Source organism: Glycine soja, chromosome 19 (genome assembly GCF_004193775.1).
Source record: "Glycine soja cultivar W05 chromosome 19, ASM419377v2, whole genome shotgun sequence".
Lineage (NCBI taxonomy): Eukaryota > Viridiplantae > Streptophyta > Magnoliopsida > Fabales > Fabaceae > Glycine > Glycine soja.
In genome coordinates, this window is record NC_041020.1 from 18,483,196 (window position 1) to 18,496,176 (window position 12,981).

At 40.3% G+C, this 12,981-nt stretch overlaps 1 protein-coding gene and 1 non-coding gene across 2 annotated transcripts; one reads left to right on the forward strand and one right to left on the reverse strand.

Annotated features, from left to right (window-relative positions):
* Positions 1–207: 207 nt before the first annotated feature.
* On the reverse strand, positions 208–314 carry LOC114401022. The gene has a single exon (XR_003664138.1). It is a non-coding gene; the product is annotated as a small nucleolar RNA R71 (small nucleolar RNA).
* Positions 315–2,871: 2,557 nt separating this feature from the next.
* LOC114398634 lies at positions 2,872–3,621 on the forward strand. The gene has a single exon (XM_028360811.1). The coding sequence runs from the start codon at positions 2,872–2,874 to the stop codon at positions 3,619–3,621; it is 750 nt and encodes a 249-aa protein (XP_028216612.1).
* The last annotated feature ends 9,360 nt before the right edge of the window (positions 3,622–12,981 follow it).

Sequence of the window (12,981 nt, forward strand, 5' to 3'; positions counted from 1 at the left end):
AAGCATCTTAAGGAGTTCCATATCGTTTGTTCCACCATGAAGCCCTCTGATGTCCTAGAAGATCATACCTTTCTAAAGGCTTTTCCTCATTCTCTGGAGGGAGTGGCAAAAGATTGGCTATACTACCTTGCTCCCAGGTCCATTTTCAGCAGGGATGACCTTAAGAGGGTGTTCTTGGAGAAATTCTTCCCTGCATCTAGGACCACTGCCATCAGAAAAGACATTTCAGGCATCAAACAACTTAGTGGAGAGAGCTTGTATGAGTACTGGGAAAGATTCAAGAAATTGTGTGCAAGCTGTCCTCACCACCAGATTTCTGAGCAACTCCTTCTACAATATTTCTATGAAGGACTTAGCAACATGGAGATGAGTATGATTGATGCTGCCAGTGGTGGGGCCCTTGGTGATATGACTCCTACCGAGGCTAGGAATTTGATTGAGAAGATGGCTTCTAACTCCCAACAATTCGGTGCAAGAAATGATGCTATCATCCTTAGAGGAGTCCATGAGGTGGCCACGGATTCATCTTCATCTGCTAAAAATAAAAAGCTTGAGGGAAAACTTGATGCCATGGTCAACCTAGTAACTCAGCTTGCCATGAATCAGAAATCTACATCTGCCCCTGTTGTAAGAGTCTGTGGTCTATGTTCTTCTGCAGATCACCATACATATCTTTGTCCTTCTTTGCAGTAATTTGGAGTCAATGAGCAACCTGAAGCTTATGCTGCAAACATTTATAATAGACCTCCTCAGTAGAAAAACCAACAACAACAAAATAATTATGACCATTCAAGCAACAAATACAATCCAGGTTGGAGGAATCATCCAAAATATGAGATGGACAAGTCCTCCACAACAACAACAACCTATCCCTCCTTTCCAGAATATTGTTGGTCCAAGCAAGCCATATGTTCCTCCTCCAATGCAGCAACAGCAGCAACAGTCACAGCAAAGACAACAAGCAATTAGATGAGTTAGTGAGGCAAATGACAATCCAGAATATGCAATTTCAGAAAGAGACAAGAGCCTCTATTCAGAGTCTGACAAATCAGATGGGGCAGATAGCTACTCATTTGAACCAAGCTCAATCCCCAAATTATGACAAATTGCCTTCACAAACTGTGCAGAATCCAAAAAATGTGAGTGCCATCACCTTGAGGTCTGGCAAGCAAATTGAGGTGCCTCCACCAGTAGCAGCATCTGCACCTGAACCTGTCAAGCTTCATGCTACACCTGAAAATGAAGATGAGATAGTTGCACAAAAGAGGAAGTTTACTCATCAGGGAGCTAACAAAAATTTTCATGCAGGTGGACCTTCTTCTAGCTACTCATTTGGAAAAGGAGATCTTGGAGACCTTCAGGAAAGTAGAGGTGAACATACCTCTGCTGGATGCCATCAAGCAGATTCCAAGATATGCCAAGTTTCTAAAGGATCTATGCACCCACAAAAGGAAGCTCAAAGGCAATGAAAGGATTAGCATGGGCAGAAATGTATCAGCATTGATAGGTAAATTTGTTCCTCATATTCCTGAGAAATGTTAGGACCCAAGTACTTTCTGTATACCTTGCATTATTGGGAACAACAAATTTGAGAATGCCATGCTAGATCTAGGAGCATCAGTTAGTGTCATGCCTCTGTCCATTTTCAATTCTTTATGTTTGCCTATGTTCCTTGCTAATTGTGGTTATTTGGAATTGGTATTGGTTCTTTTTATAATAAACTCACCCTTGCAATTTTGTATCGTGTGGTTGATACCTGTGATGATCACGAACCTTGTTGGTGGGAGCAGAATGACAATGGTAGGGTGCAGGGAGTAAGATTCTGGTGAGGAGCCGTCGAGCCGACGTGATGACGTTGGCGTTATTTTGGGAGAGAGTTGTGTTTTGTAATCAACTCCTCCGTAGTTGGTTTTAAGTTTTATTTTGTTGAGTTAAAGATGTAAAACTAGGATTTTAATTATATCTATGAACAGATTTAATTTTCGTTATGTGTATGACGTGTACTGAGTTATTGTTTCTATGTAATTATGCATATTCACTTAAGTAATGGCGTGTTGTTGGATGAATTTATGTTGTGACAAAATCACTTCTATTTTCATATTCAAAAATTAAGGAAGTTATTTTTATATAAAAAAATTGAAATCATCGAATATTAGAGTGTGGATACCGTAGCGACGAGGCGGGTCGTTACATTTAGTGGTATTAGAGTAGGTCGAACCTTTCGGCCAGTGAGTTATGAGTCTGCTATGTTTTTCTGTGCATTCTCTGGTTGTTTTGTTGAATGCTTGGTGTTGGTTGTTTGCTGATGTTTGATGTTCGTTGTTTGCTATTATCACTTACTCACTAGTTATGTTTTAATGAGTTATAGAGATTTGATTGTTATAGTCATATTGAATTTGTTTTTCTCATGTCTGCTATACCATGAATTTCAATGCCGGGTCACGGATTATCAGACTGGCCACCTGTATAATTTGTGAAGGGCAATGGAATGATATGGCAAGCAATCAGAAAATGCAAATGATGGAAAGTGGGTGTTAATGTCTCGAGTCATCAACTCTCAAGAGTAACTGAGTAGGAATATGTGATGGTTGTAATTGTTGTGTGATTCTTTGTTTGTGTGTAATCCTTCCACGTCTAACTCCCTGGTGTGTATAGGGAGTGATGGCTGGACGGAATGATCGTGCGATAGCGGATGCCGTTCAAGCCTTAGCTCAGGCTATAGGGAATCCGAATAGAGGAGAAGTTGGTGGAGCTGTTGAGTACCAAGGGTTGGATCGCTTCGAACGAAGCAACCCTCCTTCTTTTAATGAAGGATACAACCCTGATGGTGCTTAGAACTGGATAAAGGAAATTGAGAAAATTTTCCGAGTTATGGCATGTCCGGAGAGGCAAAAGGTTGCTTTTGGTACATATACTCTAGTGGAAGAGGCTGAGTATTGGTGGGAGAATACTCGCCAATGCCTAGAGGCTGAAGGTCAAGATGTGACCTGGGATGTCTTCAAGAGAGTATTTTTGGAGAAATACTTTCCCGAGGATGTTAGGAACAAGAAGGAGATGGAGTTCTTGGAGCTTAAGAAAGGAAGTATGATTGTGGTTGAATATGCGGCCAAGTTTGAGGAGCTGGTGAGGTACTTTCCCCATTATCAAGGGAGAGATGGTGAGAGTTCCAAGTGTGTAAAGTTTCTGAATGGCTTACGACCTGAAGTGAAGCAAGATGTGAATTACCATGGTGTTCGTCAGTTCCCACTTTTGGTTAATATGTGTCGGATTTGGGATGAAGACTCCCGAGACAGGGCGGCCTATTATAGGAGTACAGGTCCAATGAGGAACAAAAAGAGTGGGCCTCAACATCGAGGAAAACCATATTCGACTCCTTCTAAGCAATATGGTAACCGCCATGACAATCAGAGGACTGTTGCTAGGGGATTTGCAAGTGGTTGTGGTAGCAAACCCAATACTTTCTCCACTCATATCATTTGTTACAGGTGTGGTAAGCCAGGGCACATCTCCTCGAATTGTCCCGATATAGGCGCAATATGTTTTAATTGTGGACAAAAGGGATACACTCAAAGAGATTGTTCACGACCCAAGAAAAGAGCAAAATGGTGGAGGCCCGAATGACCAAACTAGACATCCAAAGACCACGGGAAGAGTCTTTACCCTTAATGGTGCTGAAGCTTCGAAATCCAAAGATCTAATCCAAGGTAGATGTTTCATAAATGGGATTCCTTTGCTTGTGTTGTTTGATTCTAGTGCCACCCATTCCTTTATATCTTGTTTGTGTGTAGAAAAACTTAAGATTTCTGTGTTTCTTTAAATAAAGATCTAGTGGTAGAGACCCCTACTAGTGGTTTTGTGTTAACTTCTGATGTGTGTTTGAATTGTCCTGTGGAGATTTCTGGTAGAACATTCTTGATTGATTTGATTTGTTTGCCTTTGAGCCAGATTGATGTTATTCTTGGTATGGACTAGTTATCTTCCAACCATGTCTTGTTGAACTGCTTTGATAAAAGTGTGGTGTTTGATGATTCTAGAGTGAGTAAGGATATGATGTTTATCTCTGCCAACCAAGTTGTGACATCTTTAAAGGAAGATGGTCAAGTATACATGATCTTGTCTAGCCTGGAAGTAGAGACAAAGGTTTCTATGTGTGACCTCCCTGCTGTTACAGAGTTTCCGGAAGTGTTTCCTGAGGATATATCCGGTCTGCCACTGTCGCAACGTGCCCTTTCGCGGGCGAGCGAGGGCGAGGCTCACGGGTGCGCTTTCCAAAGGAGGAAAGATGCACGGAGTTGCCACCAACGTTTATTTGTGGAAAACGTCGGGAAAACCGACGGAAACCGGTCAAAATAAAAATTCTAAGTTTGGGAGTTATATTTACGTTTGAGGAAGGTATTAGCACCTCTCACGTTTGTCTCAAAGGACAACAACCTATTTTTTTTGAATTGTGGAAATTGTGTTACCTTAACTTTTATTTCTTTTTATTTTTTGAGTTCGACAAAAGCGGGGCTTTTGCTCCTACGTACCCTCCATCAAAGAGGAAATCAGACCTACGTAGTTCTTTCTTAAGTGTGAATCAAACGATTCTTTTTACTTGAAAGGTGATCATTTTTAAGGCGTTGGACCTTAAAAATGATCCATTTTACTTGGTAAGAAACTGAAATGATAAACTTTCAAAACCCTATTTTTTTGTGGACGAGCTTGATTAGGCAAGTTGATTTTAGCCTTAGTTTCACTTTAGTTATTAGTCAATTCAATTAAGAATGAGAAATCCCAAAGAGAAAACGTCCGATTGATTTTTCGCTTTATTTTACTAAAAAGGTATTTTTTAGTTATTATATTATTATTTTACCTCTTTTTTGATTTCCAACGTGGTTACGGCACGACCGAACGGTCGGAATTCATTTTAACAGAAATTAACGGATGATACAATTCAAATGGTCGGTGGGAATTTATTTTATTTTTAGATTAGGCGAGAAACGACTTAAATAAATGACTGAAGCACGTCAAAAGGGGGTACGGAAAGTAAATGAAAATGAGAATAAAAATAAATGAAACAAAATGTGGACCACCATGGGTACATAGAATGAATTGAAAAGCTCGTTTTGAGGTACTTACCAGTTGAAGACTGAAGAAAACGGAGAACGAACGATGAATGTCGAAGAACGGTTGAAAATCTTCGCATAATTACTCATGGAAACGTTACGGAAATGTTACGGAAGCGCCTCGACTTGGATTTTCTTCATGGAAACAATTTTCCTCAGTAATTTCAAGAGAGAGAAGTGCCAAGAAGGCTGAACCCTTTTCTTCTTCACTCCTCCCCCTATTTATAGCAAAATAGGGGAGGAGCTTGCCACCCAGCTCGCCTAGGCGAGCAAGGTTGCTTCCTCCAAAAGCAACAGCCTTTTAGAGGAAGAATCTGGAAGGCCCAAGTGGGCCTGATTGCTATTTGTACCCTTTTTTTATTAAATGCACCCCCTTTACCTTTTTTGGTAATTCTTTTTCCATAACGTTACAAAACTTTATGAATTTCATAACGATACTTATTTTCCTTCCGCAAGGTTACGAATCTTCACGGATTATGTATTTACTCTTTTTTAGCTTTCGAAGAAGTTACGAAAACTCGGATTGCGAAAAACACCTCCTTTCGATTTCCGTCACATTACGGAATTTTCACAGATCGCGTAAGCTTGCTTCCTTTTGATTTTCAGCACGTCTCGGGACTTCACATATCGTGCAACAAAGGGTGCCAAGTATCTTGAAGCGGCCAATCAAGGGTTGTATATCATCAAATAATAATCCCCGGACGAAATTAGGGTATGACAGCCACCTGAGAAATAGATAGAGTTTTCCATAGACTTAGTACCTGGTGCTGGACCTATATCCATAGCTCCTTATAAGATGTCTCCTATAGAGTTAGTTGAGCTTAAGAAACAGTTAGAGGAGTTGTTGGATAAGTAGTTTATTAGGCCTAGTGTATCTCTGTGGGGAGCCCCAGTGTTGCTAGTGAAGAAGAAAGATGGAACCATGAGGTTGTGTATGGATTACCGCCAGTTGAATAAGGTAACGATTAAGAATAAGTACCCTTTGCCTAGAATAGATGACCTTATGGACCAGCTGGTAGGAGCTTGTGTGTTTAGTAAGATAGACCTTAGGTCGGGTTATCATCAGATTCGAGTGAAGTCTGAGGATATACCAAAGACTGCTTTTAGGACCCGTTACGGTCACTATGAGTATCTAGTCATGCCCTTTGGTGTGACTAATGATCCAGGAGTGTTTATGGACTACATGAATAGAGTTTTTCACCCTTACCTTGACAGTTTTGTGGTAGTATTTATAGATGATATTTTGGTATACACCAAGACTAGAGAGGAGCGTGAAGAACATTTGAGGATTGTGTTGCATACCCTTAAGGACCGACAACTCAATGCTAAGTTGTCCAAGTGTGAGTTATGGTTAGAGAAAGTCAGTTTCCTAGGGCATGTGATATCTCAAGGGGGTATAGCTGTGGATCCCTCTAAGATAGAAGTTGTTCTTAAGTGGGAGAGTCCTAAGTATATTTTTGAGATTAAGAGTTTTCTGGGCTTAGCAAGATACTACCGGAGATTCATAGAAGGTTTTTCCAAGTTGGCTCTACCTTTAACTAAACTGACTCGTAAGGGTCAAGCTTTTGTGTGGGATACCCAATGTGAGCATAGTTTCCAAACCCTTAAGGAAAGATTGACAACCGCTCCAGTGCTAGTTTTGCCTAACCCGAGAGAACCATTTGAGGTGTATTGTGATGCATCAAAGATGGGTTTAGGCAGAGTGTTGATGCAAAATGGCCAAGTGGTGGCCTATGCTTCTAGACAGCTTCAAACTCATGAGAGGAATTATCCCACCCATGATCTAGAGTTGGTTGCTGTAGTTTTTGCCCTTAAGATTTGGAGACATTATTTGTTTGGCTCTAAGTTCGAGGTGTTTAGTGGTCATAAGAGCCTTAAATACTTGTTTAGTCAAAAGGAGCTGAACATGAGACAAAGGAGATGGTTAGAGTTTCTTAAGGATTATGATTTTGAGCTTAGTTACCATCCTGTCGCAACGTGCCCTTCACGAGCGAGCGAGGGCGAGGCTCACGGGTGCGCTTTCCAAAGGAGGAAAGATGCGCGGAGTCGCCACCAACGTTTATTTATGGAAAACGTCGGAAAAACCGAAGGAAACCGGTCAAAAATAAAAATTCTAAGTTCGGGAGTTGTATTTACGCTTGAGGAAGGTATTAGCACCTCTTGCATTTGTCTCGAAAGACAACAGCCTATATTTTAGAATTGTGGAATTTGTGTTACCGTAACTTTTATCTCTTTTTATTTTTTGAGGTCGACAAAAGCGGGGCTTTTGCTCCTACGTACCCTCCTTTGGAGAGGAAATCAGACCTACGTAGTTCTTTCTTATGCGTGAATCAAGTGGTTCTTTTTACTTAAAAAGTGATCATTTTAAGGCGTTGGACCTTAAAAATGATCCATTTTACTTGATAAGAAAACTGAGATGATAAACTTTCAAAACCCTATTTTTTGTGGACGAGCTTGACTAGGCGAGTTGATTTTAGCCTTAGTTTCACTTTAGTTATTAGTCAATTCAATTAAGAATGAGAAATCCCAAAGAGAAAACGTTCGATTGATCTTTCGCTTTTATTTTACTAAAAGGTATTTTTTGATTATTATATTATTATCTTACCTATTTTTTGATTTCCAACGTGGTTACGGCACGACCGAACGGTCGGAATTCATTTTAACCAAAATTAACGGATGATACAATTCAAACGATCGGTGGAAATTAATTTTATTTTTAAATTAGGCAAGAAATGACTTAAATAAATGGCTTAAGCACGTCAAAAAGGGGTATAAAAAGTAAATGAAAACGAGAATAAAAATACATGAAACAAAATGTGGACCACCACGGGTACATAGAATGAATTGAAAAGCTTGGTTTGAGGTACTTACCCGTTGAAGACTGAAGAAAACGAAGAACGAACGATGAATCTTGAAGAACGGTCGAGAATCTTCGCGTAATTACTCACGGAAACGTTACGGAAGCGCCTCGGCTTAGATTTTCTTCACGGAACTATTTTTCCTCAGCTATATTGAGAGAGAGAGAAGTGCCTAAGGGGCTGAACCCTTTTCTTCTTCACTTCTCCCCCTATTTATAGCAAAATAGGGGAGAAGCTTGCCGCCCAGCTCGCTCAGGCGAGCAAGGTTGCTTCCTCCAGAAGCAACAACCTTCTGGAGGAATCTTCTGGAGGGCCCAAGTGGGCCTGGTTGCTATTTGCACCCCCATTTTTACTAAATACACCCCCTGCCTTTTTTTGTGATTCTTTTTTCGTAATGTTATGAAACTTTACGAATTTCGTAACGATACTTATTTTTCTTCCGCAAGGTTACGAATCTTTACGGATTATGTATTTACTCTTTTTTAGCTTTCGAAGAAGTTACGAAAACTTATGGATTGCGCAAAAACACCTCTTTTCGACTTCCGCCACATTACGAAATTTCACGGATCGCGCAAGCCTACTTCCTTTAAATTTCTAAGACGTCTCGGGACTTCATTTATTGTGCAACAAGGGACGCCAAGTATCTCAAAGCGGCTATCCAAAGGTTGCATGTCATCAAGTAATAATCCCCGGACGAAATTAGGGTATGACACATCCTGGTAAAGCCAATGTAGTGGCTGATGCCTTGAGTAGGAAATCTCTACATATGTCTTCCTTGATGGTTAGAGAGATGGATCTCCTGGAACAGTTTAGAGACCTTAGTCTTGCATGTGAGGTTACTCCTAATAGTGTAAGATTAGGAACTTTGAGGATCACTAGTGAGTTACTAGGTGATATCAGGGAAGGTCAGAAGATTGATCCTTTTCTAAGGACTCAGTTAGAGGCTATAGAGTCAAGAAGGGAAATAGTTTCAATGTTGGATCAGATGGAGTTTTGAGACTTTAAGATAGGATTTGTGTTCCCAATGTGCTTGAACTTAGGAAGATGATCTTAGAGGAAGGACATTGGAGTAATTTGAGCATCCATCTTGGTGCTACCAAGATGTATCAGGATTTAAAGACGATGTTTTGGTGGCCCAACATAAAGAGAGAGGTTAGTGAGTTTGTGTATGCAAGCCTAGTCTGTCAGAAGGCTAAGATAGAACATTAGAGATCTTCAGGGAAGTTACAACCCTTAGAGATACCCCAGTGGAAGTGGGAAAGTATTTCCATGGATTTTGTGGTAGGGCTACCTAGAACCCCTAGAGGTTTAGATTCTATCTGGGTTATTGTTGACAGATTGACTAAGTCTGCTCACTTCATTCCCATTAATATCAGATTTTCCTTGGAGAAGTTGACCACCTTGTATATAAGTGAGGTTGTCAGGTTACATGGTGTGCCATCTAGCATAGTATCTGATAGAGATCCTAGATTTACCTCTAGGTTTTGGGAGAGCTTGAACAAAGCATTGGGAACCAAGCTTAGACTGAGTTCAGCCTACCATCCTCAGACTGATGGCCAAACTGAACGAACCATTCAGTCATTGGAGGACCTTTTAAGAGCATGTGTCTTACAGCAGAAGGGAAGCTTGGAGAGTTTTCTTCCATTGATAGAGTTCACTTATAATAACAGTTTTCACTCTACCATTGGCATGACTCCCTATGAAGCTTTGTATGGTAGAAGGTGTAGGACACCCCTATGTTGGTTAGAGCCCGGAGAAGGCCTCACCTTAGGACCAGAAGTGGTACAGCAAACCACTGAGAAAGTTAAGTTAATTTAGGAAAGGATGAGAACTGCTCAGAGTAGGCAGAAAAGTTATCATGATAAGAGGAAGAAAGATCTGGAATTCGAGGTTGGTGATCATGTATTCTTGAGAGTCACTCCATGGACTGGGGTTGGTCGAGCATTGAAATCCCGAAAACTCACACCTCGCTTAATTGGTCCTTTCCAAATTCTTAAGAAAGTTGGCCCTGTGGCATACCAAATTGCACTACCCCCGTCTCTTTCTAATCTCCACAATGCCTTTCATGTGTCTCAACTCTGTAAGTATATCCATGATCCATCCCATGTGATTGAATTGGATGATGTACAAGTGAAGGAGAATTTGACATATGAAACATTGCCTTTGAGGATCGAGGATAGGCGAACAAAACACCTAAGAGGGAAAGAGATTCCGTTGGTCAAGGTGATCTGGGGAGGCGCATCAAGAGAAGATGCCACATGGGAATTAGAAAGTCAGATGTGAGAAGCTCACCCATCCTTGTTTGAGTAAGGTAAATTTCGAGGACGAAATTTCTAATAGGGTGGGAGAGTTGTAACACCCTGATATATATATATATATATATATATATATATATATATATATATATATATATATATATATATATATTTGTAATTATGTTTGATGTTTGATTATTTGTTATGTTATTTTCATCCGTAATTATTTTCAAGGAGGCTAATTTAGTTAATAAAAGGGTGTGGGTAGATAAGGATCTAGCTTCTCAAAGAAGCCTCTTCAGAAAGCTTCTCAAAGAAGCCACGGGGAAGCTTCTTGAAGAAGCCTCTTAATGAAACTTCTTGAGGAAGCTACATGTAGCTGCCTCGGTAAAAACACTACCCAGCCTTCTTTAACCGTTGGATCTTCTCGAAATTTGGTCTGCAGCTTGACAAGACACTTGGCCACGATCTGACCGTTGGGATCTTTGAGAATATGTCTGGAGTGTGCTCACAGCTTCCGTTCCCGAGAGCATTTCTTATTTAAGCACTTCAGCCTTTGCTTTCGTGTAGCTTAGGAAAAACGTCATTTCTTCTTCTTTCTTTCTTCCAAAGCCATTTCTAAAGTTCCAAGCACTTTCTCCATCACCCACAACCACCATTAGCCACCACAAACCATCGTTGTTCTCCATTGAAACCCCACACCGAGAGGAATCCTCCAGCCGAAGCGGAATCTTCCAACTTGGCTTGCGGTTTTGGTAGAGAAAGAAACCCTAATCTTACCTTTCATTTTCTTTCGAGGTAACCATGGTTCTACGCTTGTTTCTTGTTAGTTTCATCTTGTCTTTGCATCTTTTCTGACTTTGGAACCGCCATTGCATGTCTTATGCTTCCTTTGAAAAACCTTAGAGAAAGAGACTTTGTAAACGTTATCCTTTTCATGAAATGCATGTTATTTTCGTAACCTACACTAAACCCCGGTCACATTGGCGTGGTCGGAATTTCCAAATGATGTTCCTCTGTAAAACCCAAAATGCTCTAAGCTTTTTCATGTAGTGATTTGGGTGTTTGATCCAGAGCACTGTTCCTAGCTTTGTTTTCTAAAATCCATACTAAGGTTCCTTCATTTTGTCATGGTAGAGGCTTGCGTGGAATCGACAAGCAAGGACAAAAAGGAATCTTCAAGTGACACGACGAGGAATCTGTGGGGTAGCTCACGATAGGTAAGGAGAGTTTATTATAAAATTTACCGTTTTAACACCATAGTTAGGGTCAGGGAACCTAGCCATGAGGATATCTGCCTGTCCCTGTTGCATGCTGATTTTTCTTCAAAGAAAATTACGTTTTAACTAATGGGATGCGATATATATATATATATATATATATATATATATATATATATGTGTGTGTGTGTGTGTGTGTGTGTGTGTGTGTGTGTGTGTGTGTGTGTGTGAAATGCGATTTGTTGTTGATGTCGCTATTAAGGATTTTAATTGATATGTGATGATAATTATAATTATGATGATATTGATTTGAGATGACGTTGTTAATAAAGACCATGTCAACATGAATTGTTATTATTGATGAATATGTGAATATGAAATGAGGTTGTTGTTATTGTTGATAACGTCATTGAGATGAGATGATATTTATGTTGTGAATGACATGGAAATGGAATGTTGATTGATGTTGGAAATGCATTGGCATGTGCATATTGTGTATGTTTGTGGGGGGCACTATGCACTGACCTTCCAGGGTCTTTGGCACTAGCTTTTGGCCACGTTCATACGTTGGATGTTGTGTATGATCGTGGGGGGCACTGTGCACTGACCTTCCAGGGTCTTTGGCACTAGCTTTTTGCCACGATCATACGTCGTATGGAGTGTATGTCATGGGGGGTAGAGTGCACTGACCTTGTCGGATGGCCCAGACGTGGGTAACTAACATGGTTAGAGAACCTGAGCATTTCTTAGGGGATGCTTAGGCGCTTTAATTGGTCCATGGTATTTGGCACTTACTTTTGGCCGTGATCATAGCTCATACGACACAGGAAATAGAGCAACTGTGGCCAAGTGTTACGTGCACAACCGAGTGGTCTCGACACACCTTTGGACTCCCAGGCTGATCACCTATGGGAGGGGGGCTGTTACGTGCACAACCGGGTGGTCTCGAAACACCTTTGTGCAGTCTTGATTGGGTCCATGGATGGATGATGAGTAATTGTTGGATGTGGATGATGAATATTTGTTGGATATGAGTGTTGAATAATGATTGTTGTGTATGCTCATCATGTTTGCCTATGTTCCTGGCTAATTATGGTTATTTGGAATTGGTATTGGTTCTTTTTATAATAAACTCACCCTTGCAATTTTGTATCGTGTGGTTGATACCTGTGATGATCACGAACCTTGTTCGTGGGAGCAGAATGACAGTGGCAGGGTACAGGGAGTAAGATTCTGGTGAGGAGCCACAGAGCCGACGTGATGACGTTGGCATTATTTTGGGAGAGAGTTGTGTTTTGTAATCAACTCCTCCGTTTTTGATTTTTAAGTTTTATTTTGTTAAGTTAAAGATGTAAAACTAGGATTTTAATTATATCTATGAACATATTTAATTTTCGTTATGTTTATGACGTGTACCGAATTATTGTTTCTAAGTAATTATGCATATTCACTTAAGTAATGGCGTGTTGTTGGATGAATTTATGTTGTGACAAAATCACTTCTATTTTCATATTCAAAAATTAAGGAAGTTCTTTTTATAAAA